Source organism: Phallusia mammillata, chromosome 5, assembly GCF_965637545.1.
Source record: "Phallusia mammillata chromosome 5, kaPhaMamm4.hap1.1, whole genome shotgun sequence".
In the NCBI taxonomy this organism is placed as follows: Eukaryota; Metazoa; Chordata; class Ascidiacea; order Phlebobranchia; family Ascidiidae; genus Phallusia; species Phallusia mammillata.
Window position 1 is genome coordinate 15,586,416 of NC_137256.1, and position 24,208 is coordinate 15,610,623.

Genomic DNA, 24,208 nt, shown 5'->3' on the forward strand with positions numbered 1-24,208 from the left:
AAAAGGGAGTCAGCACGAAAACACTATCCAAAATTCATAACCGACATCCCAAAACCAATAAATATCCATTTTTTAAAATTTGCATGCCTTATGACTTGTACAGACTTGTTTTTAGGTCAGTTTTGGACTTGTTTTTCTAGGTCAAGGTTGTTTACTTGCACCTTGACTCCTCGTTCGCTGCGTGATGCGGTTCCTGGCGAGCGCGGAACTATTGTTCCTTATAACCGTACTCCGAGGCGGTCAAAGTTCCTTAATCATGGCTCGAGCGTAATCGTAAGGACAATGGTATATATTTGCTGAGCAAACAAAAGACGTTCTATTCTCTTTGAGAACTATTGTCTTGAGGAACGAACTCTTGCCAATCAAGCCTTTGTTTGCAAAACGAATTTTTGTTTATTTAAACAATTGAAAAAAAACTTTGAAGAAAGATGAAGATGTCTAGCGGTTTTACCCTGGTAAGTAGGTTTGCTATCACAACAATGACAAGCAACCTTTGGCAAAGTGAATGTTTATTTAGTGTAATTAAGTTATTATATCATGAAATTTGTTTTCAGGTTTCTGGAATGAAAGCACCTCGTGGATCGAAGATGTCGCGTGTTGATTATCGCAAAGGCGTCTCCGGAAAGCAGGTCGAATGGATCATTCCCGAACCACGGAGGCCGAGAAGCGTGTTGTTTGTGTCGGACAGCAACGCAAGGAATCTGGTCAGCCCTTGTGTAGTAAAACCTTGTCGGTTATGAATTTTGGATAGTGTTTTCGTGCTGACTCCCTTTTGCTAGAAGCTCGAGTGATGGCTCATTTTAAAGGTATGAATGTAGAGAACAAACATTTGTAAATTTCATGGAGTTGCGATAAAGTTTAGGGCCAGCGCACATCGCATACTTTTTGGGTTAATTTCGGACATTATTTATGAATTATCAATCGCAAATTTGGTACAGTTAACTTGTTGCTAGAAGCTCGAGTGATGGCTCATTTTAAAGGTATGAATGTAGAGAACAACATTTGTAAATTTCATGGAGTTGCGATAAAGTTTAGGGCCAGCGCACATTGAATATTGTTTGGGTGGAATTTTATCGGTTTTGGGATGTCGGTTATGAATTTTCGATAGTGTTTTCGTGCTGACTCCCTTTTGCTAGAAGCTCGAGTGATGGCTCATTTTAAAGGTATGAATGTAGAGAACAACATTTGTACATTTCATGGAGTTGCGATAAAGTTTAGGGCCAGCGCACATCGCATACTTTTTGGGTTAATTTCGGACATTATTTATGAATTATCAATCGCAAATTTGGTACAGTTAACTTGTTGCTACAAGCTCGAGTGATGGCTCATTTTAAAGGTATGAATGTAGAGAACAACATTTGTAAATTTCAATGAACTGCGTTAAATTTTAGGGCCAGCGCACATCGGATATTGTTGGGGGTGAATATGGCATATTATTATTAATAATTCGACTTGACTCCCCGTTGCTAGATCATTGTGTTTGGGCTTATTTTGAAGCATATGCTTAGGAGAAGACTTTGCAAGACATTTTATGAAGTACCCCTGGCGTTATGACGTTCATATCGCTGAATATTAATTTTAACATACGCGTATTAATAACTGGAAAATATTTTTTTTTCGAAAGTTTGTGCGCTGAAACGCTCTAAAAGCGTAGAATATTGTGTCAAAATTTGAATACCGTATCTTTTTTAGTTTTAGCGTAAAGCGATTGGGCGCTGGCTTCTCTCTGGTTGAGAACTGTGAGGACTTAAAACCACAAAAAATTGCAAATTATTATCGATAAGTGGCACAATTAGCATAAATGAGTATTTGAAAGCAAGATTGTGTTCAAAATGCTGGCGATTATGGCTATTTGGTCTGGGGTGAGGCTTTACAATAAAAAAATAATAATAATATTGAAACTAACAACATTTAGTTGTGGACATTTAATTTTATAATTAAGTTCCTAAAGCTGAAACGACCGTCCTTTTTACGCACTTTATCGGAATTTAGCAAACTTTTGTGATTTAAGTTCTCACGTTATCAACTTCATCCAATTTATCAGCGTTATTTTCAACAACCTCAATTGCCAAATGACAGCACTTTGAAACTGTCAGGGGCCCGGGAAGCGGGAGCTATGAGCAGTGAGTGAGCATGAGCAGTGAGCACCAATTCATCGAGCTTGATCGTCCGTAACGTAAAAAAATATTGTGAAGTAGCACATCAAAAACCATGCACTATAAAAACTACAAATTCTAAAACTTTTATTTCTTGTGTAGAACTGATGATGATCGAAAAAAAAAAACAGACTGATTCCAGACTTCAAGTATACTGAAAGCTTTAGTTAGGTATTCGAAAATTGACGTTCAGACAGTATCAAAATCCTGCTTTCTTACATAAAAATTTTGCACCGGCGTTATTATTTTATTTTCAAACAAATGTTTTTGTCCCAGGCATTGCCTAGGCCAAAGTCTATCTATCAAACACAAGTTGTCGCACGAGAATTCATGGAGCGTGAAATGGGGCGACTTTGCACGCTTTTAACAACGCAAAGGATAGGGTTTTTGATGTTTTTTTCAGGGAGTCGAACCGGAACTGAACCCGAACCCGCGAACCGGTTTGAGCGGTTAATTTCATTAAACCCGAACCGAACCCAAACCGCTAATTACGATTTTCCGAAAACCCGAACCGGAGTTGAACCCGATATTTTGTTTGGCGTTGGACCCGAACCGGAACCGAACCAGTAAAAATGCAGTCTATTTTTTATTTTGTGATTTTTAAAAAAACAGTGCACTAAAGCAGTGTTTCCCAACCAATGGGTCGCGAGCCAAAGTTGCGTCGCCTGAAAATTCTGTAGGGTCGCCTATTTTGTGACAATAAGAGCATCTACTTTTCGGTTTTGTTTCGTAGTGTTATGTTTTATTTCCCACGTCTTTAAATTGTTGCCCATTAATAGTTTCCTGGCGACTTCGTGTGATAATGGTTAATTTTGTTTGTGACGTCATAACTCATGTGTTAGCTCACTGTTATGCGTTGTCTGGCTGATAAATAATGCGTTGATAATGCAACCAGCTTTAAAGTTTGGCAGATACGGAAATGTTTGGTCGAAAAAACGAATAAGATTTGTTTTTTTTTGATTTTTTAATCTGGCGGAGTAATTTTCTTTCCAGATTTACTTACTTGAAGAAAGTACGACCCCCCAAAAAAGTATGAATGTATGTCCATGGGTCGCGTGAAACCATAAAACAAATTTTTTGGATGTAATTGGGTCGCGTCAAAAAAGGTTGGGAACCACTGCACTAAAGAATACGCGAAATAACACTTATAGGGCGTGTCAAAAATAACAGTGCACCTGCAAAATTCATTTGGAGTTTGACAAGGTCAGGTAGATGATGGGTAGAATTAAATTAAAATGAATAAAAATTTGAACCGGTTTGAAAACCGCAAACCGGTTCGCACCAGAAAATTTGCCCAAACCGGAACAAAACCCGAACCCGAAAATATACATTTTTAAAAACCTGAACCGAACCCGAACCCTTAAAATCAAAACCGAGTGAACCCGAACCGAACCTGAAACCATATGACAAGCGGTTCGACTCCCTGGTTTTTTTCAATAACCTGGCTTAACGAATAAATATTTTTTATTTCTAAATTGCCTTGCTGACAAGAAAATTTATGCGTGACGTAAAAATGACGTCATTGGTTGCTAGGCAACGCACAATGTTTGCAGGAAAGCAGTTTTATTGGAACTAGTTTAGCGAAAACAAATTTCTGCATCGTTTGCTAGCAAATTTGTGAATAAAGTGTAGTAAATAGAAATGATCCCGACCGTTTTTAGTAATAAAAAATGTTGACTGTACAGATATTTGAAAAACTTAGAAATATAAGTGTTAACCAAAGCAGTTTGTTTATCAAAGTTATACTTTTTAAAGTCTTTATTTAGGTTACCGGTATACTTATTTTTTGGCTACTGGAAAAAGTGCAAACCTACAGAAATTTGCAATACATTTAACAGTTCTATGATAAGAATAAAGTGTGCATATATATAAACTTGCAACTTAAAATAGTGAAAAAAGTGGTTTGGTGGCCAGGTAAGTGCACCAATATAATGAATAAACTGGTGGATGGGTGGGCTTTTAAAAGAACAAGCCGTTGATTTCAAAGTATCCTTACTAAAGAAGAATTATCTAGTGTCCCATCGCACCAAACCTGTGTAAGAAGTTGCTGTTCGGCATGGCTCCTAGCTTGCAATACCAACAGGCATATAGACTCAGAAAAAGTAAAACATAAATACCAATGTTTTATTTTGCAACAATTTTGATTAAAACAGACACAAATAATGACATAAAATAGTAATGCATAACAACATTCATTGATTTAAATGTAATTTTGTGACATTTAGAAGGCTGACACAGGATCTATTGGACTTCATGTAACTACTGTGTTTGAGTTTATGAAGCTTCAAAAAAACATGTCATACTGTGCAGTGTGTCTCTTAAGTTTTGACTTTTTTGATTTTATGGAATCACCAATTTTGAAAATTGCTAATAATTCTTGCATGTTATTTTATGCCCTTAATGAAATCATTTGGATTTTTTGTGATATCCTCGCATAACATCTATTGTGGGAAGTATCAGCTGAAACTGAAATAAATGAAAAAAGTGCCACTTTGGATGCAAAATTTCCCACGAGCCTTTTTGTGCTGTACAGGTGAATAGATTCAAGAAGATTTAACAATTTTGTTGATATTCGTTGTTTTATGCATCAATGTTAGTTGTATTTGTTTATATTGCATTTTTTCTTGTGGTTGTGTTGCATATGACAGTACACATATTCAACATGGTATATAGACCTTAATTAATGCAATAAATATTTTTATCACTAAAAAGTGTGAAATATCTTTCAAAAAAATTAAAAACAGAGGGAAAGATTGTGCAACACCTTTAAAGGTACTACCAAAAGCTTTCAAAATTCAGTATGTGCTAAAAGCGTCAAAATGCAGTAAATAAACGATGACGTCACTATTACGTCATGACCTTGGAGGACCATGGTCAAACTATTTATTCCAATTTTAGATGAATATACATCACAACCTTTTTATCTTTCGGGACTTAAGTAGGCTACATGTATATCTACTGGAAAAGTTACCCGCTAAAACCTAATTTAAACTCTATTTCATGTTCATCAGTTCCATTTAAACATTATAAGTTGAGCGTAGTTATATTTTTATTCAAAATTTTGCAGAAATTGCAAAATCAAACACCGCAAAAGTATCCAAATTAATCATTTTATAAATCGGCCCCATAAGGCGCAATGCAAAATTCGCGCTAATTTCGCCCCATTTTCATCCCCACAACTTGTGTTTTCTATGGAGTGCGACAACTTGTGTTTTCTATGGATTTTGGCCTAGGCTACGGTCATTAATGTATAGAATCCCACGTAATTAGCGTATTACTTGCGAAAAAATCCGTGTAGGCCTATATAGCCTCCTACAGTCCACGCACCAGGATTGTCTTTCCTAAAATAAACAACAACTCATAAAAACTGGTCACTTTTCGGACTAGAAAGATAAAGGGCTCCGTATCCAATGAACATTTTCACGCCGCATGCCAACTTCACAATTGTGGTGTCAAAACTCAAATATAATAAAGGTAAAAATGGCGATTGTTATACCAGTAGACTGTTTTCAACTATGAAATCATATTAATGAACTACAAGCGTGATACAGCTTGGTGTGGTATTACTTAAAAAAAGATGTAAATTGACTCGGTAACCCGAAATTTCGTTTTAAAAAGAGTAGGCTAAGTTAAAATATTCTCAAAAGTTTGGCAATTTTTACTCAAAGAGACAAAATTTAAATAGGCTTAGGCCTACTCTGTTAGGCATGCAATAATTTAATGCTAGGCAAGCAATTTTTTGTATTTTAGTTTTGCTTTCACAGCGAGTGCTCGATAAAACTACGTGGGTGGGATGACGTAGTTTTAAAAACACTTTGGAAATCGCAAGCGGAAGGATCGACTGTAGCTGGCTAGGTATAGAAACAAAACTGATACAAATGTCATAAAATGTACCCAAACGTTTCGTACGCTATCCGACACTAAAAATTAATAAACGTTGTATTTAGAACGTAACCTGGCAGTATATAGGCTACAACTGCAAAAGTGGAATTTATATATGGCAGTATATAAATTCTACAAGTGAAAAGGCTACTCCAAAATAAGGACAATTAGCCTACTGAGCCACGATTCACGACATATATGCCACGTATTTTGCCAAAAACAATCTGTTCCAGCAACTCCTTGTTTGTAGAAAATACTTCGTGCATCCCACAACAGCTCAGATTTTTACTTTTACTTGTAGCTGGGATGCGATAGTCATTTCACTACGTCTGTTCCTTGTAATTGTCAAAAATAAAAAAATAAGGACTCAGGTCCGAAACAAGGACGTATTTCTTAGAAATAAGGACATTAAGTTTTACTAAGACGTACATTGCCCTCCAAAATAAAGACAAATCTTATAAATAAGGACGGTATGGCAACCCTGGGTATAGGTCAATGTTACAGAGCCAGTAGCAAAGTGTTACAGAGCCAGTAAACAAAGTCATCCTGGAACGACTTTGTTAAATATGTGCAAACAGTGAAAAATATATCAGAACCAAACAGCGCAACTTAATATATGGTAACGTTACCAGTCAAAAACAAGCTGTCAATGCATGGATAAAGTTTAAAATCAGTGCGGATTTCAGGCACCACTAGATGGAATATAATTGAAAAAAGTAAACAATAACAAATAATGGAGTCACCGACGACCGCTGGTAAAATAAGGACGTTTGATGCGACCATGAATTAGCTAAAATGTTGAGCTTCCCTGACTTACGCAATTGTTAATTAACATCATTTTTTTTTCTCCGCGGGAACATGTTTTCCCTGTGGGTGTCATTATTCCTCGAGAAAAAATATTGCTTAATTTTGTAAAATTTAAATTTCAAGTGCATATAAAGGTGGAGTCCATCATAGCGTGCGTGTTATATTTAATACGCATATTCTCTTACTGCGGTAAAAACAAACTGTAATCTTTGTGAAACCTGGTTTTGCTCCAACTCCGACAAGAAAGCAAATATTTTCGTACAAGCTTTATCAGTGAATGAACTGATTCAGCGGCAGTGTTGATCATTAACTCCGGATGCGATAGAAGGCTACAGGTTACATATATTGGAAAACATCTTGGTAAAAAACACCACATCAGAGACGATCAGTCAAGATTTTTGGCCTATGTTAAATAGTTTGCGGAAACTGTTTGTCGAGTGAAAGAAACTGTATAAGAACCTTGAGTTGGATTGTACAATGAAACTTCTCTCTTTATTGCTTATTATCGTGTTTCGTGCAAATGCTGAAGTAACAAGATTGAATGGCAATTTCGGAACGTTTTCATCACCGGGCTTTCCACAGACCTATTCGAATGATCTAAACGTATCTTGGATTGTCACAGTTCAACCAGGATACGCAGTCAAAATTTATTTCACGTACTTTGATCTCGAAGATTCTTTTGACGTTATCCCATGCGCCCTTGACTACGTTGAGGTTTGTATTTCCTGTAGTTGTTTTTCATTGGTTGCTCGCTTAAAGTCCAATATCAAATACGAATTTTAGGACATAAATTTTATTCTTTTTTAACGATCAGCTATTTGACGCTGTGGACAACTCAACAAAGTCACTTGGTAGATACTGCGGAAACAATGACTTGTACAGGTACAGTAAAACCAACTGGCAGATTTGACATCAAATTTAAACACAGCTCTTGTGCAGAGATGACGCACCAACACTATTCAGTCAAAAATTTCGTTCAACTGGAAACAAGATGATAGTTAGCATGATCTCTGATTACTCGAATGAAGACGTTGGAAACTCTCCGCCCCGCGGATTTCGCGCACATTTTATGAAAGAGGGTAACTGCATAAGACAAGTACAGTATACAGATGTTAGAGTTAATCAACTCAACAGTCGGGCGTTTAGTTAATGTTAAAGATGCCTGTTCTCTCAAGCAAGCACAGAATAAACACAACGCCTTCATCATGTCACAAAAACATTTTGTCATAGACACGATAACAAAAGACTAAAACTGCTGCTAATTTATTTTTACTTGATTCGCGATGGATGGTAGCTTACAAGCAAAACTACTTATCTTAGCATGTGGCCATTTAAAACAAAGGTTTAATTGACAATTTTAACATACCTTTTTCCTTTAATTCTTACTTATTTGAACAGATCGAAACGAATGCATTGAATTAAGAAAGGCTGTTTCGCTTGCTGAGGAACCCGAAAGCGTTGGAATGTGTGACCATTTTTGCAACAATTATCCCGGCGGATATTTTTGCTCATGTCGAGTTGGATATAAACTACATTCGGATGGGTACACCTGTATCGGTATGTCATTAAAAATGTTAAACAACAACACAAAAAAAATCGTCAAAAACAGACAAAAAATTAAAATTTTGAAACTTTTCGGTGTAAAAAATGTTTTTTCATAAAGTCTAGCTAGGCCTATGTACAAAACAACTTTTAAATAATTGACGCCGCAACATCGATGGTAACGAATAAAATCTTATATTTACGCAATTTCCGTCCATTTAGTTGAGTGTAAACGTTTTAAATGGACATTGGAATGGCGATCAACGTGTGTCAAACGTTTCGTCCCAGATGCAAGCACATAACTCAGACTGAATGTCAGTGTGAGTCTGTTTGTGTTTCTTTACATAAGTGCAGCGTGCGATACATTGAAGTGGGCCACGCACAAAAACAAAACTGGCGTTTTCACAATCGCTGCTGTCATCAGGCTGAGCATGTAAATTTTGTATGGCAGTTTTGCTTTGAATCAGACTATACCCAAGTCCGTGAATGCACAACTCTATGATTTGATTCCTCTCTTCGTTATAATTTAAAAGCTATAATTTGTTTGCATCAACTTTTATCCTCGGTGGGCGGAAAACGCTTGAATGCGTTTATGTCGAAGTCCGTCGGGCTGTCTGTTTTATTGCTGGCCCCTTGAACCATTTTTTGACGTAAAATAATGATTTGGTCTCATAAGGGGGTTGCACTGGCCTCCTGCTCGTCCATATTGGCTATTTGGTATGTAGTGGTAGAGATAAAAGTAATTAAAAAAGTTTAGCAAAACGAAGTGATTCTATGCAAAAAACACCGAAAATTAACTGTTACTCACCACAAAAGTTCACCTTTTGACAAATATGGATATCCCGTTTAATATACAGGATATGGTGTAAATCTGATTTTAATCCATCACAGTATTGACTTTTCTGCTTCTGCATTTATTTAGGGGACTGTAAAACCGTCGTTATCGAAAACCCTGATGTTGGCCTACACCAATTGCAGTTACCTGGATATCCCGTATCATATCCAAGAAAAACCGAATGCTCATGGAAAGTACAAGTAGGACATGTTCATTGGGGTCATAATCAGGCCATAATCAATAGTACTCCGTACGGCTTTTGGTTTACAGACTGATCCTGGAGGCAACATTGCATTTAGTTTTAACACAAGTTTTGATATTGAACAACACTCTTCTGGAATGTGTGTTTATGACTGGCTAAAGGTAAACGAACAAGAAAAATAACATTACAGGCTACTTATTAGACCTTTTAGAAAGTTGTCGAAGTTGTTTTTTACAATACTACACTTATGCATTTCGGATAACCAAATTGATTTTTATATTTGTTTGGTAACCGACATAAATGGGTAAAACTTTGTAACTTGCTTCGGGCATTGAATCAACCAAACGTCAGTCAACCATTTTCTTTTATAATGCTCAGAATTACGTGTGTGTTCAAATGATATAATTTCCTTATTTAATCGACTATTTCCCACACTATTTGTCCATATTGAGGTTTATTTTTAGCAAAATAAATATCCAGATAGATCATGGACTTTACTATTTAATTGAGTTTGCTACATACATTTTTGGTAGGGGTCCACAGGTCCAGACTTGGACAACTAGATAATTTTATTTGTCTAGTTGGACAAATTAGTGCAAAATGGCGGTAATTCTAATTATAATCTAATTTAAAATTACCGAGTAAGCTCTAATTGTAATTCTAATCTAATTCACAGTTTTCCCCAAAACGGTAGTTTGTCCAACGGTATTTTTAGGCATTTGATCTGAGCATGCGTTTCATATGCAAAGCGCACAAAACCACGTTGTTAACATGACCAAACTACATCACAAACATGTTTTTCTATTAAATTTGTGGACGAGCGGTACGTTTACGATTTCGATTTATAAGCACTATGCATTGTTGCCTGTGGACCCGAAATTTACCGTTAGGGTGCCTGGGTGCATAAAAGGTTGAAAACCACTGTATTAGAATAGGTATGTGTTTATAGTACTATTTCATCCCAGTAACAAGTAGAAATTAATTTATAACAGTGTTCCTTTGCGCACTTGTATTTATAAAATGTCTGATGTGATTTACGACGTTATAGACTAGGCTGTACAAAGTAAAGTGTGCGAAACTATCCATGAAAATCATACTGAATTGACAATAATCTGACATAAAGTATTGCACATACATAAACAGTGTATGATGTGTCATGAAAATACAGGTTGTCGACAGTTCCGGAACGATTGGGACATTTTGTGGAAATGTTGCACCGAGGAATGGAGCAACGTTAAAATCTACAACCAACTGGGTTGAATTTGTTTTTCATTCTGATGAAGTAACCGAAAAGAGTGGATTTCTAATTACATACGAAGCACAGGGTGAGTAGCAATTATGTATTGCCTTCACATAAATAAACATTATTTTGTTATCCTATCTTATGCAACGTAAAACATCCCCCCAGGCTAATATACGTGTTTATTACCGTTGTGAAGTGAAACTCTGCATCACGTTGTGCGTGCACGATCATATACCTGACATTTTGTACATGATTAAACTGCCGTTTTACGAGTGGAAATTGTTAACTGATTCGCAGAGATTCGATGCTTGATACCAGCACCACCCAAGCACGGTCGTATAACCAGTCCGGTGAGAGACTTGTCTGATGGACCGCAATATGTGGCATTTTCCTCCGTGATACGCTTTGAATGCAACTTTGGCTTTCGCTTGATTGGAAGTGCAAAGTTGGTGTGCCTCAAAGACGGATCCCTTAGCGATTTTGAACCTGTTTGTGAAATATTTTAATTCTTATCAATATTTTGTGGGGCTTCTACTTAATCATTCTACTTAATTCTACTTAAATCAGGCTTAATAAGCCTTTTTACATGAGCAAATCGTATCGTCAAACTGGTGCGCATTATGTGACGTCACGCTTTCGACTCGCTAAAGCGTAAAATTACATGGCTGCCGAACCGAATCGCATTCAAGGTTTTCAACTTTGTAAAAAACGATATGGTGGTCATTGTAAAGTGATATACGAACATAAGACCGGATAAATGTTCAATTTTGAAAAAAAAATCAAGTTGACCTACTAGTTCACAAAACAGTTCTCGTAAGCGTATTCGCGCCTGAGCGTGTTCAAACCACCTGTGCCGTGCGTATTGACAATCGGAGATGTTTGATACGCTTTGCTATTTTTCTTTTTCGGAAACGAGAAACATGCGTGTCGAATGCGCTTAAACGCTCCATGTAAAAAGGCTTATTGCTGTCTTGGTGTTGTAACTACTATATAATTCCACTGTATAATAGTTTTTTTTTTGTAATTTTGACACGTTTAAATAAACTTACGGGAGCCAGTTGTGTGTAATAGCTTTTAGCTTTTCATAAAAATTACATTTTGTACGTGTCACGAAGAATGGCTTATGCCCTGGGGCGCAATCTAAAGCACGCACAACCGGGTTGTCCAGTTAAGTTATCAAAGTTTCTTCATCGACAGTAGAAAAGCAGATGAGCCATTGCATAAAGTTTAGTTAGAATGAACAACAGAGTTAGGTGGGTCAACGTTGTAGCCGCTCGGCGTAATCTAATTAGCATTGTAACCGAAAGTGCTGTCAACTTCATAGATCATAGATTTAGAAACCTAAACAAACTTAACTGAAACATGAATCCTGGAATTATCAACAATTGTCCACGAGATGACCAAGATGTGAAGAATGTACTTGTCACTGGTGGTGCAGGGTATTTAGGTTCAACTTTAGTTCCTCTTTTGTTAAATGAAGGTTACGAAGTAACTGTCTACGACAAGTTTAGGTGAGTACAAAATGTAATAAATGCATTTGATAGCTTTCATATCTGTAAAAGAGTTTCATCATTTCAATGTCTTAGATGGGGAGTTTCTCCATTAACTACATATGCCAGTAATCCAAGGTTGCATCTAATCAAAGGGGATGTTTTAGATGAAACAAAACTATCAGAGGTAAGAATGCCACATTCCATTTCTCTTCTGGTTATAACGTACACCGCAATCAAACCCACAAATCGTTAAACAAATACTTTTTACAGGCTATGAAAAACGTTGATGCTGTTATCCATTTGGCTGCGATTGTTGGATATCCAGCATGCAGTCGAGAACCAGAAGTTGCAAAAATGGTGAACGTGGAGGGAACAAGAAACGTTGCCAAAAATATTCAGGCCAACCAAAGAGTCATTTATGCATCAACAGGTAAAACGCCGTTTGGCCACATGACCTTGACAAACAACAAACTTCAAAAACTTGCTTTAGCTGTCTATTTGTATATCGACGTTGTGTCTGTTCTACAGGATCATGCTACGGAGCGGTAGATGGGACATGTACAGAGGATACGCCCATAAGCCCTATTACCTTGTACGGGGAAACGAAGGCCCAGGGCGAAAAAGTTATTAGAGAAAAGGGGGGAGTTGGTCTTCGGCTAGCAACTGTGTTTGGAGTACGGACTTTATTAGTTAAAGTTAATAAGCCACAATGACAAATTTGGTTTTATTTATCAGGTTTCCCCACGTTTGCGCTTGGATCTCTTGGTCAATGATTTAACAGCGAAAGCATTGGAAAAGAAAACCTTTGACTTATACGAGGGAAGATTTCGCCGAACTTTTTTGCATGTTCGTGATGCCGCACGAGCTTTCGTCTTTGCAATGCAACACTACAGGTACACAGTTTTTTTTCGTTGAGAGTCTAAACGCTGTGTAGGATGTGACGACTGCGCAACAAATATATTGATGCACTAATTGCCGCAAATAATTTTATTAAGCAACGCCATTTTTATGTTAAAGTAAACAAGTTACAATATACGATTTGTATGCATTAAATAACCAGTCAAGAATAGTCCTATTTTTTCAAAAACTTTTAATATCCACTTTTAAAGCCAATAGGCTAGAAAATGGCAAACAATAAACTTTTGCTTTTTCAATGTGTAGTTCAATGTCTGGCGCTGCGTTTAATGTTGGAGATGAATCGATGAATATGACAAAAATAGCGGTCGCCAGACTGATTGAATCGAGTGTGGAGGGATGTAAAATTACCGAATCAAACAACGGCACAGATATGGACAAAAGGGATTATGCTGTGTCATATGAACGTATCCGTATGTTAGGGTACAAAGCAAGTATCACTATGGAAGAGGGATTGGAGGAACTACTAAAAATTGTTCCTAATATGACGAGTGATGAAATTTTGCGCAGTAAAAATGTTTAATTTTGATCGTTTGCTGCCTTTCGCATTGTGCTTTACCAAGCTTCGTGCGACTTTTTCATTCGTACGTTTTGCTATAGTCTGTTTAAAAATATCATCACGTATGTGTAAATATACCTTACAACTGTCTGTACAGCTGTGCAGTGTCACAAACACGAAAAATACTTATAGCTTATAGGCCTATGTTCTGTTGCACATTTGCTGATGGTAGAACACAAACAGTTTGTAAAATATTATTTATATTTATTGTAAACAATGATTTTCAACTTTTACCGGTGATTCTTTATTGTTATTTTCGTAAATTTCGAATATTGAATTTTTGAGAAGCTAAGCTGAAAAAATATAAATCATTTACTCGACAAAGATGGTTCTCAAACTGGGGTCTGCGGTCCCTTAGGGGTCCGCCACGCGTTTTCAGGGGGACCACGAGGAACTTAAAGTATTTGTTCAATCTTATGCAATACGAGATCTTGCGGGTGTGTAAGCAAAAATTAGATAGACAAACGAGTTTTCTATGACAAGAAGTGGTTCATTACTTCATTTTCAAGTAACAAACAGTGGCGATTGTTCGCTCACTATGTTTATATTGTTTAATCTTGTTTGTGACGCAATAAATTGCTTTTGAAACAATCCCACGGAAAGTGATCTTGGGACCGTTATGACATAAAATTGGGACCGTTATGACATAAAATTAAAAAAGTTTGAGAACCGCTGGTCGAAAGGGATTTGTCAACGACAGTAGTTTGTAATGACGTTAGCTAGCAACGGTGCCATACTCCTTTACATTTTTAATGTCGCGAAAGCCCTGCAACATTTTTGGAAACTGTACTTAAAAACAGGCAAACATATATGTTATAAATTATTTCAGTAAAACGCAATGGTTGTTACAAACTTGCCTTAGGAAATGATGATAATCAAACAATAAAACATAAAAACATACCGTTACACCTGTGGACAGATGTAACAGATTGCCTACATTTATATAACTTTGTTCTCCCTCACAAAAGTTTCGCTTTTTGAAGGGCTCGCCAGGGTTCTTCAACTGGGACGATTTCGTCCACCGAAGTATTTGGGGTTGGAGAGCGATAGCTACGGACCATGGACCAAAAACAACGTTAACTCCATCAAGTTATGCTCGACCCTGCCGAGTACCCTTCCCAATCCAAATGACAAAAGAAGGCACTGCTGGCCGGATAAGTTAAATAGTTTGTGCATAACTTTGGTATATTACCTTGTCCATGTTGTGACAAACTTTCCCCAGATTGACTAGATCAGAGGTGCCCAACCTTTTTATAATGGGGGACATTTTTTTATCAGAAGACGCAGGCGGCCAACGTTAAGTTTCACTGTAGAATAAGAACACGAATATACGGGATTTGAGGAAATTGTGGGATTTTGTTGCGTCAGCAGCATGCATACTTCCTTTCTACCGGTAAATAAAGTTTCCCGGAAAGCTTTTGCGTAAAGTTGTAAGTCGCCACAACTCAAAAAATGGCGGGCCATACCAACACAATTTGAACCTACAGCCGCGGGCCCCGTAAATGCTACCGGTGATTTTTATGGTAAGGATAATTTTGTTTGTTTTGATGCGTATGCAAATATAAACACCACCCTTACTGTAAAAAAGTGGTTTGGGGGACTTCTGAGCATTTGTTGGTAACCTGAAATTTCGTTTTGAAAGAAGTTTTACAAATTTAAAATGCTATCGAAATTCACATCATTGTTCAAAATTTAAATACCCGGAGTGACATGCAATAACAAATTCTAGACAAGCTTTTTTTGTATTTCAATTTGCTTTCACTTCAAGTGTTGAAAAAAATTACTAGGGGTGGTCGTTTTCAAAATCCCAAACGCTTTAAGCCAGTGGTTCTCAAACTGGGGTCCGCGGTCCTTTAGGGGTCCGTGAGGCAATTTTGGGGGGACCGCAAAAAGGTTGAAGTAATTCTATAATCTTATTTGGCGTCAGTTTGTGCCACTGAATCAGTTTAAATCAAAGTAGAACTAAGAATCGACTGTCTCTATTGCTTAACAATTGCTTTTATTGCATAACAACTAAGAAAAATGCAATTGTTCGATCACAATCGTAATGTTTTGTTTGTCTTGTCTGTGATGTCAGATGCAGTCTTTGGATCATCGTTATGTGCAATTTTGCACAACTAGCTAAAATCCTGCAATCAATTTTCGTTTTTCTGAAATACACATTCAGGCTTAAGGAGCGCGAGCCCTCGATATAATGGCAAAGGGGCCGTTTTAAAAAAAATATGAAAAAGTGTGAGAACCACTGCTTTAAGCGAAATCCTAAACTGATTTTAATGGCCTTGTTATTTAGTAGGCAACCCGTATTTTAACTTGTATGCGCCACTGATAGAGATCACTGGTATGTGCGTATTGTGACGTTATTACGTTTTTAACAATAGTTATGACATGAAATTCTACAAGTTGAAAAACTTCCCTCCCAATTTGCGCTGAAACCATGCTTAGATCTTAAATCGAGCAAACCGTTTTGCGAGTTTAACAAACAACTAAAATATTTAAATATAAAAATCACAATTCCTTTCAAACGGTAAGCACTTTTTTACAGTCAGTATAGGGCAGGGGTCACAAACTTTTTTCACTGCGGGCCGGATAAGTTGAATAATTATTCGCGCGGGCCGCATAGTTTACATGCCCAAGCGCCGTTTTTCCACTTACTTCGCGAGGCGATTTTTATAGGGGCGCCAAGATATGATCTTTCTAAAATCTGGTGATGCGACTGTTAAACTGTATAGAAGTTAGTCTTATCTTACGAGCAATGCTTGTATTTTACGTCACAAGTAACAAAAGAAGGCAATTATTTGCGCACAATTAACACTTGTTTGTGACGTAACAAACGGGCTTTGAATCAATCCTGGGCGTTGTAATCCTGTGAAACTATATAGGTAATATCAGTTCCACATATCGCGACAGGAAAACTTTCGTAAGGAGTAATTAATGTTTGAATGTTACGAAGTTATCAATACGATTTGCCAAACTAAAAAATGTGGTCGCGGGCCGTAGTTTGTTGAGCCCTGCAGTAGGGCATTAACAACCGTGAATGAAGAAAATACGTTTTGTGACGACACAATACAACTCTCACAACTTGGCGCCAGTGTGTGTTCTTCGCTTTGGTAAAAAAAAGATTAGTGCGTTGTAATCTGTAACCAGTTTACCTCTTTACGTTTCGTGGTAAAGAAGCGGTTGTAGCTACTAGAAACTTTCTCCGTCGGTACATTAATTTCATAGTATATGTATTTTTTTTCGTAAATTCCTGACTTTTAAGTACATTTTAACATTTCTCCCTCACGCAGATTTAAACACTAAATTTCCTGACATGTCAGGGAAAATCCTGACATATGGCAACCCTATGGTAGCATAGATTACTTTGTTTAGTATTCTATGATGGTTTATAGGAGGGGTCGCCAACCTTTACTACTCAAAGAGCCACTCGGACCAGTTTCACGTAGTAAAAAAAACACTGGGAGCCACAAAGTCGTTTTTAAATTTAAAATAAAATGCAAAACGTTTTTAGTCTTATGACATTCGACTTTTTGTTGTTGTTTAGCTAGTGTTTCATTGCATATTAGACACACTGGTATACTAGTCTTGTCAGCAGAGAAAACAACTTTACGTAGCGTTGCATATTCTGTTTTTGCAGATTTGTATTCTATTGTTAACGCGTTTGTTACGTAACAATTAACAAACAGCTATTGTTACGCGCGCACACACACTGCAAACAAAAACAGTATTGTCTCATATTGCGTATTAACCTGCGCTCCGCCAGTTTGCCTCTTTCAGACTTCACGTTTGATGGTATAGAGATGGGGTTGCAGGTAACTACAACAAGCGAGTACAGTCATGCTACTGCACTTCAATTTTCGTGTTCGACTTTTGTGTTCAGCATAATCGCCACATAATTTTTATTCAAATGTACAACATTTGGTAAATTCAAAAACTGAGCCGCATCAGAGGGATCAAAGAGCCGCATGCGGCTCCGGAGCCGCGGGTTGGTGACCCCTGGTATATAGTGTCCATGATATCATAGAATAGATACTATAAAACATAGATGAGAAACAAACGCGCGCAAAAAAGGCAAATATATAGAACAAACAAAGAAACACTTTTCTTGCGCTTCACGCATCATTGGTTCTAATACGGTGAAGGTTGAAGCATGCGACAAAACGGAGTTTTGCTGTGAAATTATGTTTGGTGACAAAGTTGGCACCCCCTAGATATTTTTACCTAATATTCCTTCCACAATACTACAGATAATTTTCATTATATGTATATTTTTTTTTTATTTTTTAGCAATATATTTTCAGTATAATTTCCGACTTGATCGGTATCATTTTCCTTTAAAAAAAATTATGACATTATTATATGTTATCTATGGTGGTTACGATAAGGGGATTTTTGAAGCCTGTGTGGAGGTTTTGCCGCCATATTGGAAGGATCACCTGGTACACTGGGCAAAGCAGAAACACAGTGTTATGCATTCCGTTGCAACAAAAAACGCTAATAATGTAGAAGTATAAGTGACGGCAAAGGCAGTGATGATGGAGAGAGAGCGGTACAAAGCCCAGATATTCCCGTACATTTCACAAGTAGGATATATTTTTGACATTTTGTTTGAGTTATAGTGATGGCAAGTTGGCAACTGAGGCTGATTTTAGTTGTATTGACTTGGAATATTGGTGTTTGTTATATAACTACAGATCTTTAACCATTATAATTGTACAAGACAAGCAGACCTTCTTCACGATGTAGTAGTACCGATTTATCCAAGTGATGTATACATTTTGTCAAATCCTGTGGTGTAGTGGTTTATCACATTTGCTTTATGGCAAAGGACCCTGGTTCGATTCCAGGCGGGATTAATAAGTATACAATCACTTGGTTATGTGGTTTGTTGATCTAAGTGGTAAGTTAATCTCAATATTAAACACACATGAACTTCAGTTTTTTCATTACTATTTTACACACATTTTTTTTTAGTACTTTTGCTCCTAGCATTGCATCTTAGTCGGACCGTCGAAAGGCCGGATAAATAACATTGGCAGGCAAACCTGAAATCCAAGCAAACACTCTCTGGTTTACTCGGACCATTTTTAAGAAAAATATATGAACCATACTAGCCAAATTATCACTCTAAGTCTAAGAGAAGATGCTGTTTCCCCATGAATCAAGACTGAACCAATACAGCAGGTGATAATTAAATTGTGTTAATTGAAATAATGAATTAGAACATTAAAAGTAATATATGAAAGAATGAGAATATATTTAAGCAACAACTGAAATTGAAACGCATAATAAATGGCACCAACACAAAATGAAGATTAATACTGCTGCACAGTCTTAGTTTCCAATGTTGTTGTTTAGAATAAATATTAGGCTACACAGCTCAGGTTAAAAGAATTTACTGGTAGATAAGCTACCATACAGTTTATTAGATTGTTCAATCATTTGTTTGATGTATTGACTTTCCAGAATCTATTTGCCCATGGCTTTTGATCACCCTACATATTTCTAATAAGGCATCATGGGAATCATTCCTTAAAGAGTGCTTATATATTGTTGGTCTAAAATTGCCCAACCTGGCTTCGTTGACTTGTATTAAAAGTAAAGACCTATTTCAAGATTTTGTACATGAAAATGACCACCCCTTAAAGTGTTTGTTGATGTACAAATTCTGTAATGCCCATTTAGAGCTTTTTTAAATATTTTATTCTGTTGGGGGCTTCAACAACAACTCAGCTACTTAAAGCGGCATGCAAGCGCCTTCTATGGAGAAGCAGTATCACAAAAAATAGCAATTGCCAAAACCAAGATTCTACCAATATTTTAAAAGTGATGAATAATATACGCAGGACCAAAAATAAGAGAATTTCATATTTTGCAGTAATTAGGAAGTATAATTAAGAAAATCGGAATCCAAAATGATCATGATTATGCAGATGTTCCAGCAACACAAACTTTATCTGTCTATAAAACAGGAAAGATGGTCAAAAAACAAACACATTTCATTTGCACAGCACTCAGTTCACCTACTTCACCAGCACACCATAGTTTTCTGTTTTTTTAAGAAAAAAGGGGGGTCTCTTAAGAAATCATCTAGCGTAACTACACTTTGCCACGAAACAGAAAAAAGATTTAAATGCATGTCACAACAGATAACAAATTACCAAATAGCAAAGGAATATTAGAAGCAATAGCATTGTCAGTGTTGATGGATGTTCCTCATTCTAAAGTGTTCCAGGGACTGACCATTCATTTGATTGTCCTGTTATGGACAATTATAAATTTGAGCTAATTAAAATGACATCCAAATGCTACACAAAAGTTAGACTTAACTGCAAATGTCAGAAAAATCACTGAAGACCATATCAGAAAAAGTAGAGCAAAGTAGTTTTTTATTCCTCAGTTCTGATTTGAAACATGCAATAAAAGTTATTTTTGGGGTTTAATGCATGTTGCATTGTTGTCAAATTGTCTCTTTTTAGATGAAATTAGCATCAACAATTGCATAAATATATATATCTTCGCTGCTGAATACCTACGTAGGTGAAATGGCAAAAATGTAAATCCGACGACATCAGCAATTTCTCTCCACAGAACCGCGTAATATGCGTATATGAAGAGCAATATATTTAATACAACCTGAAATCAACATAAAAATATGAAACACAATATAATAACTTCGCACTAACACTGAATTTAGTCCAAATAACGTTCTGATGGCTGCCACCGCCTAACGCAGGTGATCCTTCCAATATGGCCGCCGTACTCTCCATGTAGGCTTCACGTTTCCGCTTGAATGCGCTATCCAGGCTTTTTTCTAGATCAGTGCTCCAGATTCGTGTCGTTTTATGACGTTTTGCAGTTGTGCGCAAGTAAAAAGTTTTAAGACAAAATGGGATATCTGCTATTCCAAATATGTTATGCAGGAATATGCAACAACAAGAATAACTCAGTTTTAGTTCTGAATGCTACCAATGAAAGCTCTGTGACTGTGAAGTTAAATGCCTCACTGAAATTCAGGCAATATCAAATGCAGAACGAACAATTGCAGAAGCAACAGGAATTTTGAAATAACTGAGTGATGACAATTTCAAGTTTTGGTTTCTTAACACACCATGTGGACAGTATCTGCAATCATTTGTATTGATATAATGGACATGTACTGTTTCTCTAAACAGTGGCTGCTAAATTGGTTTTCAAGAAGTGTTTCTTAATATTGAACATTCTACAGAGGAGATAGTAGTGACCACCAAGCATATCCTATTGTTGACAAAGAAAAGCTAGTTACTAAAATAAAAATGTTTCTGCTGATGTTCATGATTACTTTGAAAATAATCTAGATGCTGTTTTGACAAATTAAATTATTAAGATGAAAAATCCTTTTTGCAATGTTCATGATTCTTTCAAAGCCAAAACGGTTCTTTTCAACACTGAAAAGGATGCAAACTTTTCTAAAGAACATTATTGTTTCCAAAAGACATAGGAAATAGAAAAAAACAAACAGTTTCTTTAGTTGTCATTTGGAAATCAAGGAAGAATCTCATTTTTTTGCCCAAACTCTAACTTTATGATTCATTTTGGTTGTAAAAAGGAGGCACAAGGTTTAATAATATGGTTTAAATTTAAGTGAGAGTGTTGTAAATTTTAAAGCTTGGAGGAGTATTGTACTTTTAAAAAAGGCATTGTAAGCAAACTGAAAGACACTTAATAATATGTACACAAAAATTCACAGAAGAAGTTTAAATCCAAATTCTGACACAAATGTAATGTGGTTGTTAAATTTGTCAGTTATGATACCAATAAAAAGCTTTTTGTCTAGTTTTTTGTGTGGCAAAAATCTGTGAAGGGTCAAAGAATATGTTGAAACAATGACTGTGAGTAAATTACTCAAATGAAACATGGCCATATTAATGACTGAATAACAAGTGTGTTAGTTAGTGGTCATTGTTATAACCAGTTATTCTTAAATGTTGTTCAACTAAAATACTTTTCGACTCAATGTAAAAGCATAAAGAGCCAATAAATGATAAGCTGCAGACAGTGCACACTGTTTCGACCTATAAGGTCTCATCGACCTATAAGCCAATGCGGCCGATCTCTCGTCACCAGCTGCAGTGATGAGACCTTATAGGTCGAAACAGTGTGCACTGTCTGCAACTTTTCGACTCATTTATTACTATTTTGTACCATATATTGTTGTTGTGTTCTACCGTATTTACAACCGCTTTGTTTCGAGCCCATGTCATGTGTGTTGTTGTACCACAGTATTACTGCACGTTATTGAGTTTAGCCCGTTGCCATGCAAGTAAACAAAATTCCGCAATGATACCGTCTGCTGTTAACACTCGTGTACATTAATGCGTAACGAAAATTACGTCACAATGGAGTTGCTAATTATGTCACAATGGAATTGCTAAAGATTTGTATTACTTGTTTTTCTACACAAAACAATGTCTGGAAATCTAGAAATGTGGCTTTTCTATATGTTGCCAACTTATATATGTTCAATAAAGGCTAAAATTTGGAGCAGCACCCCCAGAAATTTTAGGCACGAGCCGCCACTGGTTTTAACATTAATGTAATGTCTGCTTTCTGTAAATTGTAGGTCTTAACTCTTCCTTTGGAATCGGCTGTTGAAATTATCAACCGAGGATGTGAAATGGCGGTACAGGTACATTTGGTAAGGGAAAGTTCAAAACCATCGGAAGATGCATTGGCGATAATGAAATATTTTCAGGTACAACGTTATTTTTACTAAAACTACAAGTACAGATTGGACATTGTTCTTCATGTAATATGATGCATAAATTGTAGATTAAGTCTACTTTTTAAATTTGGATTACTGCAGAAAACATGATGGCAACCAGTTAATGAAGCGAGTTTCCTGCATCCATAGAGGAACCAACCAAGAATGATATAGATATGGCTGCCCAAATTGCTGGATACATTTTGTTCAAGTTAAAGTCAAAAACGTCATGTAAAGAAGAAATTAATGTGATCAACTCGTGTTGTATAATACGTAATGGAAAATTTTTGTTATCAGTAACAGAGCCAATCAAAAAAATAATATTATTTTGTGAAAAGAAATTTAGAACTTGGCGTACAAATTATGGCATAGATTTAAAACTCATTGAAGAGTTTAAAACTCAATTAGAAAGGTATCTATTCAGTAAAATATATAAATTTGTAACATATTTATAATTTACAACATCTTCTGCGTTTGATGATGTTGCCACTGTGATATTTTAAGTTACGCTTGGTAATGATTATGTTATTTCTGTATCCAAACTCTTTAATGTCATCACATCGTCGGCCAATTGATCGTTGATGGCTAAAATATGCCTCCAAAACATCTTGTGAAATTCGCTTGCTTGCAACAAAATTCAAACCATTAGCAAGCAAATATCTAAGAAGACACACAATTCCCTTTGAAGCCATACACAGACCAACAAATGTCTGGTTTGATAGAAAAGACTTCTCAGCAGCAGATTCCCCAAACTTTTTGACATTGTCTTCTCTCCATTGGCACAAATAGAAAACAAATGTAGTTTCCAACCAATGGAGTCTCTCATCATTAGTACTCCTTTAAATAGAACTTTTTGTAAAACTGAGAGAGAAACAAAAGTAAGCCAATATACCTGTAAACTTTAGTGTTAGTTTTTCCCTTTCCCATTTTGGTGTTCATACAATCAAACCACTTGTCCATTAAAAAAACAAACTTTGCGGTTTCCACCATTTCGCTTTTTTTTTTGGTCACACTCATCACTTTACATTGATATGCCAACCCGTTGAGACAAAGTTTGTGCAGCAAATTTTACGTTCATTTTTGTGTAGGGATGTAAATTTATGTGAGAGTTTTTAAGTTTTGTAAAGTAGAATTCATCTGAAACAGAATTAGGTTGCAGGTTGCAATGTATTATCAACAGTTAGTTAATAACAAACCATTTTTAGCTTGGATGTATTGAAAGTGGTCCCAAACAATGTGTTTTCCATTGCAGTAAATCAGCCTTTTGCCACTTCCACTATTTTTGCTTGAAAAAATACAGTTTCTTGTTGTCTTAAGTAAGTGAGGTGGATCTGGAATTAGGTACAACTTTCTGCCAGGTGCAAACACATTTTCTGTTTCATGTGAAAGTTCTCCTTGACACATATTTGCAAACATTGTGCGATTTGCAGACAAACTGTCAGCTACCACAGCAAGAACCTAAGTCAAAGATTGGAAGTTATTATTTTGCATTATTATCACTAAACCACAAATAAACCTCACATGCAAACCGTTACACTCCAATAAACCAATAGATTCCCAAACAATTGAGGCCAGCGAAGAACCATCAACTGGCGATGCAGCAAAATAAGCCAGTGGATACTTAAAACCTGGTGTTCCACAAAAAGACTTTCCATAAATAACAAGTGCATGTGTTGCCATTTCACCCTTTTTAAAGTTTAATCTGTTGCCAAAGTTGGTAAAACCTAAAATTTGTCCATTAAATGAATCGTACACCAGGTTCTGTCGAACTACAACAAAAACAGATACATTAAGGACCAAACTTATAAAGGTTACTGTTGCAATGGGTTCTTTT

General features: G+C 36.4%; 2 protein-coding genes and 3 long non-coding RNA genes across 8 annotated transcripts; 4 read left to right on the forward strand and 1 right to left on the reverse strand.

Moving 5' to 3' along the window:
• Positions 1–7: 7 nt before the first annotated feature.
• LOC145227767 (uncharacterized) lies at positions 8–4,867 on the forward strand. The gene is made up of 2 exons (XR_013859978.1): positions 8–455; positions 555–4,867. It is a non-coding gene; the product is annotated as an uncharacterized LOC145227767 (long non-coding RNA).
• Positions 4,868–6,937: 2,070 nt separating this feature from the next.
• On the forward strand, positions 6,938–11,831 carry LOC145227765 (mannan-binding lectin serine protease 1-like). The gene is made up of 8 exons (XM_080092677.1): positions 6,938–7,559; positions 7,660–7,727; positions 7,785–7,924; positions 8,244–8,402; positions 9,310–9,422; positions 9,493–9,585; positions 10,593–10,749; positions 10,965–11,831. The coding sequence occupies exons 1-8, from the start codon at positions 7,323–7,325 to the stop codon at positions 11,171–11,173; spliced, it is 1,176 nt and encodes a 391-aa protein (XP_079948803.1). The 5' UTR covers positions 6,938–7,322; the 3' UTR covers positions 11,174–11,831.
• A 124-nt stretch (positions 11,832–11,955) lies between these two features.
• LOC145227766 (GDP-D-glycero-alpha-D-manno-heptose dehydrogenase-like) lies at positions 11,956–13,958 on the forward strand. Its single transcript, XM_080092678.1, has 6 exons — positions 11,956–12,178; positions 12,254–12,344; positions 12,431–12,590; positions 12,689–12,834; positions 12,896–13,053; positions 13,322–13,958. Exons 1-6 carry the CDS (start codon positions 12,030–12,032, stop codon positions 13,596–13,598), a joined length of 981 nt encoding a protein of 326 aa, XP_079948804.1. The 5' UTR covers positions 11,956–12,029; the 3' UTR covers positions 13,599–13,958.
• Positions 13,959–18,011: 4,053 nt separating this feature from the next.
• LOC145227768 (uncharacterized) lies at positions 18,012–23,690 on the forward strand. 3 transcript variants are annotated; one of them, XR_013859981.1, is made up of 4 exons: positions 18,230–18,531; positions 18,606–18,815; positions 22,234–22,365; positions 22,477–23,690. It is a non-coding gene; the product is annotated as an uncharacterized LOC145227768 (long non-coding RNA). The 3 variants fall into 3 exon arrangements; XR_013859979.1 differs by lacking the exons at positions 18,230–18,531; positions 18,606–18,815 and adding an exon at positions 18,012–18,214; XR_013859980.1 differs by lacking the exon at positions 18,230–18,531 and having other exon boundaries at positions 18,585–18,815.
• On the reverse strand, positions 18,817–20,781 carry LOC145227770 (uncharacterized). Of its 2 annotated transcripts, none has more exons than XR_013859982.1 (2): positions 20,168–20,781; positions 18,817–19,890 (listed from the first exon to the last, which is right to left on the reverse strand). It is a non-coding gene; the product is annotated as an uncharacterized LOC145227770 (long non-coding RNA). The 2 variants fall into 2 exon arrangements; XR_013859983.1 differs by having other exon boundaries at positions 20,164–20,781.
• Positions 23,691–24,208: the final 518 nt, after the last annotated feature.

What these genes read in the sequence shown, in the direction of transcription:
- LOC145227765 (XM_080092677.1), top strand. Translation starts at nt 7,323, where the DNA reads ATGAAACTTCTCTCTTTATTGCTTATTATCGTGTTTCGTGCAAATGCT. An exon ending in GCGCCCTTGACTACGTTGAG is followed by an intron (nt 7,560 to 7,659) that starts GTTTGTATTTCC and finishes TTTAACGATCAG; the next exon opens with CTATTTGACGCTGTGGACAA. An exon ending in GGAAACAATGACTTGTACAG is followed by an intron (nt 7,728 to 7,784) that starts GTACAGTAAAAC and finishes GCTCTTGTGCAG; the next exon opens with AGATGACGCACCAACACTAT.
- LOC145227766 (XM_080092678.1), top strand. Translation starts at nt 12,030, where the DNA reads ATGAATCCTGGAATTATCAACAATTGTCCACGAGATGACCAAGATGTG. An exon ending in AGTCATTTATGCATCAACAG is followed by an intron (nt 12,591 to 12,688) that starts GTAAAACGCCGT and finishes TCTGTTCTACAG; the next exon opens with GATCATGCTACGGAGCGGTA. An exon ending in GGCTAGCAACTGTGTTTGGA is followed by an intron (nt 12,835 to 12,895) that starts GTACGGACTTTA and finishes TTTATTTATCAG; the next exon opens with GTTTCCCCACGTTTGCGCTT.